At 37.7% G+C, this 5,642-nt stretch overlaps 1 protein-coding gene across 1 annotated transcript in view; it reads left to right on the plus strand.

Annotated features, from left to right (window-relative positions):
* Nucleotides 1–5,642, plus strand: part of RP2 (RP2, ARL3 GTPase activating protein) — a 49,494-nt gene that overhangs the window by 42,678 nt on the left and 1,174 nt on the right. The window contains exon 4 of the mRNA XM_003799631.3: nt 4,014–4,099. Coding sequence (XP_003799679.1) covers nt 4,014–4,099 — 86 coding nt within the window. The remainder of the gene's footprint in view (nt 1–4,013; nt 4,100–5,642) is intronic.

Below are 5,642 nucleotides of genomic sequence, written 5' to 3' on the forward strand. Positions count from 1 at the left end.
ATTTTTTTTTTGTTGTTGCAGCCATCATTGTTGTTTGGTGGGCCCGGGCTGGGGATTTGAACCCGCCACCTTGCGTGCATGTGGCTGGCGCCTTAGCCGCTTGAGCCACAGGCACCGAGCCCAGTGTACATTTTTTAATAATTTGAGCCCACCTTCTAATAGTACACAACTTCACCTGTAGTATCATATTCTCAATTCTTCCCTCTCATCATTATTGTCATATATCTTATTACATATGCTATAAATACCTAATACATTATTAATGTTATTTCTTTGAACTGTTAGTTATTTTTAGAGCAATTAAAAATGAAAAGAATATAGATCACATTTTACTAGAGGTTTTAGAGCAGAGGAATGTCATAGTCCTTTTAAAATGTAACTGCTATCTCTGCAGAAGCAGAGAGACCAGCTAGGAGGCTGTCATTGTCATCTAATTGAGCCATGATAATGGTTTATTCGAAGGTCATGTTACTTAGAAGAGTTCATTGGATAGGATATTGAGGAATCTTGCTGATCTACTTCAGAGTCTCACATTTTTCCATTAAAAGTGAAATATTTCATCTAAAGCTACTGCGAACTATTTGAATAAGATGTTCACATTAAAGCATTAAAAACATGACCAGCAATCCTTATTTACCTCATACTTCATTTTGAAATAATCACAGTAATTGTAGTGTGATTAGACAGACAAATAGCACTGTTTAAAAAGTACATTGTCAACAATGTAGTATTTTTAAAATTTAGGATTATCCATGCATGTTAATCAAAACTGATGTACTCGTCTACCTTTTTTGTTGGTATTTCTTTGTTGGAAAATTATCAGGTCATGTGTTGGAAGTTCATCATATTCTAGTCAAAGAATATCAACCACGTTTAATGGCTGGGTAATTGTTTCTAAATTCTAGATTATGATCTCTTTACAGAAAACAGGAACTTTAATAAATATTTAACTTTTTGGCAGTTGATTTTTCTTTTTATTGAATGTCTTAACTTTTAAATAACATATCTACTGTATTTCTTTGTAGTAATTCTGCATACAAGTATATTCTAATTTAATTCAAACTTCCTACTCTGCAAAACTGAAAACCCTACGTTTATTATCAACTTTTTTTTTTTTTTTGTAGACAGAGTCCCACTTTATCTCCCTCAGTAGAGTGCTATGGCGTCACAGCTCACAGCAACCTCTGACTCCTGGGCTTAGGCGATTCTCTTGCCTTAACCTCCCGAGCAGTTGGGACTACAGGCACCTGCCACAACGCCTGGCTATTTTTTTTTTGTTGCAGTTTGGCCAGAGCTGGGTTTGAACCCGCCACCCTCAGTATATGGGACCGGCACCCTACCCACTGAGCCACAGGTACCAGCCCTCAACTTTTCTTTATAGTTCAATGTTTATTTGGCTTAAAATGCTTTTTCTTTGTAGTTTTTTTTTTTTTTTTTTTTGGCCGGGACTGGGTTTCAACCCTCCACCTCTAGCATATGAGGCCAGCACCCTACTCCTTTGAGCCATAGGCTCTGCCCAGGTTTAAAATGGTTTTTATGGCAGGGCACAGTGGCTCACACCTGTAATCCTAGCACTCTAGGAGGCCAAGGCAGGTGGATTGCCTGAGCTCATGAGTTTGAGCCTGAGCCAGAGTAAGACCTGTCTCTAAAAAAATAGCCAAGTCGGGCAGTGCCCGTGGCTCAAGGAGTGGGGTGCTGGCCCCATATACTGGGGGTGATGGGTTCAAGCCTGGCCCAGGCCAAAACTGAAAAAAAAAATAGCCGAGTATTGTGGCGGGTGCCTGTAGTCCCAGCTACTTGGGATTCTGAGGCAAGACAATCGCTTGAGCCCAAGAGTTTAAGGTTACTGTGAGCTGTGACTCCACAGCACTCTACCAAGGGTGACAAAGTGAGACTCTGTCTCAAAAAAAAAAAAATAAAATAGACAGAATAATAATAAATCCCAATATCTACCACCTAGCTTTGACAATTACCAACTCATAAGCAATATAAGGCTTTTAACTTAATTTTTTTCATTTTATAATACTTTTATTCTGAAAATCTTGGTTCCTTAGGATATCAGTTCATTTGCTTTAACCTATTATGCATATAATTGTTTCAGAATAATAACACATTTTACTACTGAGAATGCAATTACTGAATGAAATTTTAAGAGTTCTTCTATCTTTTTGTCTTTAGACTATATCCCACTGAGGGTGGTTAGGCAAAATATTGCCTAGTAAGGTTGGTTGGAATAATTCTTAACTCTCTGTGGTCATGTCATTAACTTGGTTAGACTCATTTGTTTTTAATTTTTAAAGACTTCTTTGGCTTTTCTTTTTAATATTTGAGTTTTTTGATGAATTTACATGATATCAATGTCAAAATTATATAACAAGCTATGTAGTACATTCAGAGAAGTTTCACTGCCATTCTTGACCCCTCCACCTTGCCTCTTCTTTTCTCCTATATGTAAACATTTTTCTTAGGTTTTCTTTGCTCAATATTTATTTTTTAACATCATACTTTCTTAACAAATTCATGGGCTAAAGTAGACACTAATATAAGAACATTTTCCTGTGAGCTTCTCTTTAGAATTTTCCTCCTTGTAACTTTTTCATCTCTTGCTTCAATACCCTTTTATTGTCTATCTCCTCCACAGGGCCTTGCTTAAGTGCAAGAAAATATCTTCAGTTACCTTTTTTTCTTTATCTAGTACCTATCTTGATCTGCATACTGTGATACTAGATAACTTCATTCTTTAATTAGTTCATTCTCTGTATCTAGGTTTACAGTTGATTATTATGTAATTTGCCCCCTGTATCTGTGGGTTCTGTATCCATGGATTGCATGAACTACAGGTCAAAAATATTTTTTAAAACAATAAAAAATATGAGGGTAAGACACAATTGTAAGAGGGAGTTCACCTAACAAATGCAATCAGTATAACCTGGTTTCTTGTACCCTCAGTGAATCCCCAACAATAAAAACAAACAAACAAACAACAACAACAAAAAACAATAAAAAATAACAATATGATAAAAAATAATTCAAACTTTAAAATACAGTATAACAGCTATTTATATAGCTATATTAGATGTTAAAAGTAATCTCAAGATGATTTAAAATAACTGGGAGGAGGCCAGGCACAGTGGCTCATGCCTGTAATCCTAGCACTCTGGGAGGGTGAGGCAGGAAGATTACTTGAGGTCAGGAGCAAGACCAGCCTGAACAAAAGCAAGACCATGTTTCTACAAAACAGAAAAATTAGCTCCCGTAGCATAGTGGTTACGGCGCCAGCCACATACACCGAGGCTGACAGGTTCGAACCTGGCTCAGACCTGCAGGACAGCAATGACAACTGCAACAAAAAATAGCTGGGTATTGTGGCAGGTGCCTGTAGTCCCATCTACTTGGGAGGCTGAGGCAGGAGAATCGCTTGAGCCCAAGGTTTGAGGTTGCTGTGAGCTGTGACGCCACGGCACTCTACCAAGGGTGACATAGTGAGACTCTGTTTTAAAAAAAAAAAAAAAGACACACTCAAGGAAAACACTTTCAGATAGTCATTACTTTTGGTGTCTTGCCTCAATTCCTATTTGGCTTAGCTCCATTATTGTTGGCCCAGAACTTGAGTGGTAAGTAGGAGAGTTGGAAGCAACACTGGCTGCCTGGCAAAACCTGAATTTGTTGACTTGGATTGTTTTTGATCTTACTTGCTATTTTACCAAATATTCTTTGTCCTGCTAAATGAGTGGTGTTTCAGTGGTTTTTACAGAATGAAAACCAGTAAAGCCAGACTATTTACAACACTTTAAAAATGTGACACTATAGCACTGAAGCTACTTGTAATGTGATGAGACTGTGTTTATGTGTTTTATGACTAAAGTAGGAAGAGTAGGTGATATGCCCCATCTGTCTACTTTTCTCTTGCCTTCAAAGAAGATGCTGGAGATTCTTCAGGAAAGAATAAAAAGGTAAATTTTAGAATATGATTGTATTCATGTTAACAAAACACTTCTTGGGTTTGTTTATAGGTCGTGTTATTGCCTTGGAGTTTAATGGCGATGGTGCTGTAGAAGGTTGTCAACTTATTGTAAATGAGACATTCAATGGGACTAAGGTACAAGATTTTATTGACTATACTTCAACTTTCACATTTCCTTTTTCATATCATCAAATAGTACTTTTATTCTTGGTGTTGCTCGGGATTTAAAAAAAAAATAAAAGGCCAGGTGTGGTAGTTCACACCTGTAATCCTAGCACTTTGGGAGCTCGAGGCAGGAGGATTACTTGAGACCAACCTGGGAAATATAGCAATGCCCCAGCTCTAAAGAAAAATAAAACAAGAACAATAGTAGATCACGATTTTTAAAACCTATAATAAATAATTGGGAACTAAGGTTTGCTTTTTCCCTGCCAAACCAACACTTTAATTGTTAAAATAATTATAAAATCAGAATCTACTTATTTAAAACCTTCAATGCAACATAACTTTCTGGGTGGATATGGTGGCTCGAGCCTATAATCTCAGCACTTGGGGAGGAGGCCAGGAGTTCAAGATCAGCCTAGGAAACATAGTGAGTCCCTATCTCTCTAAAAAAAAATTAAAAATTAGCCTGGTATGGTGGCATGCACTTGTAATCTCAGATACATGGAAGGCTAAGGCAGGAGGATCATATGATCCTAGAAGTTTGAGGCTATGGTAAGCTGTGATCACACCATTGCATGCAAGCCTGGGTGACATTAAAAAATAAAAAAATAAGTAAACATAATTGACTATTTTCTGATAAGTATCTGAGAAGAATCTTCTGTTTTCGTCCTGATTTTGCTAGGGTTCCTTGATTTTGCAAAGATTGAAGTACTGTACTTTGTCTCTTGTCTCATTTTATCATCACAATAATACTAAGGGAGAGAGCAAATACCAGATTGAATAGAGATAAAACGGTTATATATTTAGACTTTTTAGAACTAAATGATTTAGAGATTATCTAATCCAACTTTTTTGTATTATATATGTGGATACTGAGCCCACAGAGGTTTATTAAATTGTCAGCATCATAGAGTTAGTTTATGATAACGCTAGAATAGAATTCCAATCTCCTCTAGTTCCTGGCTGACATTTATAAAATCTACTTTTTTTTTTTTTGAGACAGAGCCTCATTTTATCGCCCTTGGTAGAGTGCTGTGGCATCATAGCTCACAGCAACCTACAACTCCTGGGCTTAGGTGATTCTTTTGCCTCAGCCTCCCGAGTAGCTGGGACTACAGGCAACTGCCACAATGCCCAGCTATTTTTTTGTTTTGCAGTTTGGCCGGGGTGGGGTTCAAATGCACCACTCTCAATATTTGGGGCCGGCACTGTACTCACTGAGCCACAGATGCCACCCTATAAAAGCTATTTTTAAAGAGTTCTATTGAATACTGCCTTACTGATGTTTAGAAAATGTTTCATTTGAAATTAGTAATGTACCTTTGGCAGTTTTGAAAAGAATAAATCAAGTTTTGTCTCTCAGACTATTGATATTACTATTAGAAAATAGAAAAAACTGGGCGGGCTTGGCGCCTGTGGCTCAAGCAGCTGGGGCACCGGCCACATACACCTAAGGTGGCGGGTTCAGGTCCCCAGCCTGGGCCCCCCAAACCACAATGATGGCTGCAACCAA

This window comes from Otolemur garnettii, unplaced genomic scaffold, assembly GCF_000181295.1.
Source record: "Otolemur garnettii isolate 467f Iridium unplaced genomic scaffold, OtoGar3 scaffold00153, whole genome shotgun sequence".
In the NCBI taxonomy this organism is placed as follows: domain Eukaryota; kingdom Metazoa; phylum Chordata; class Mammalia; order Primates; family Galagidae; genus Otolemur; species Otolemur garnettii.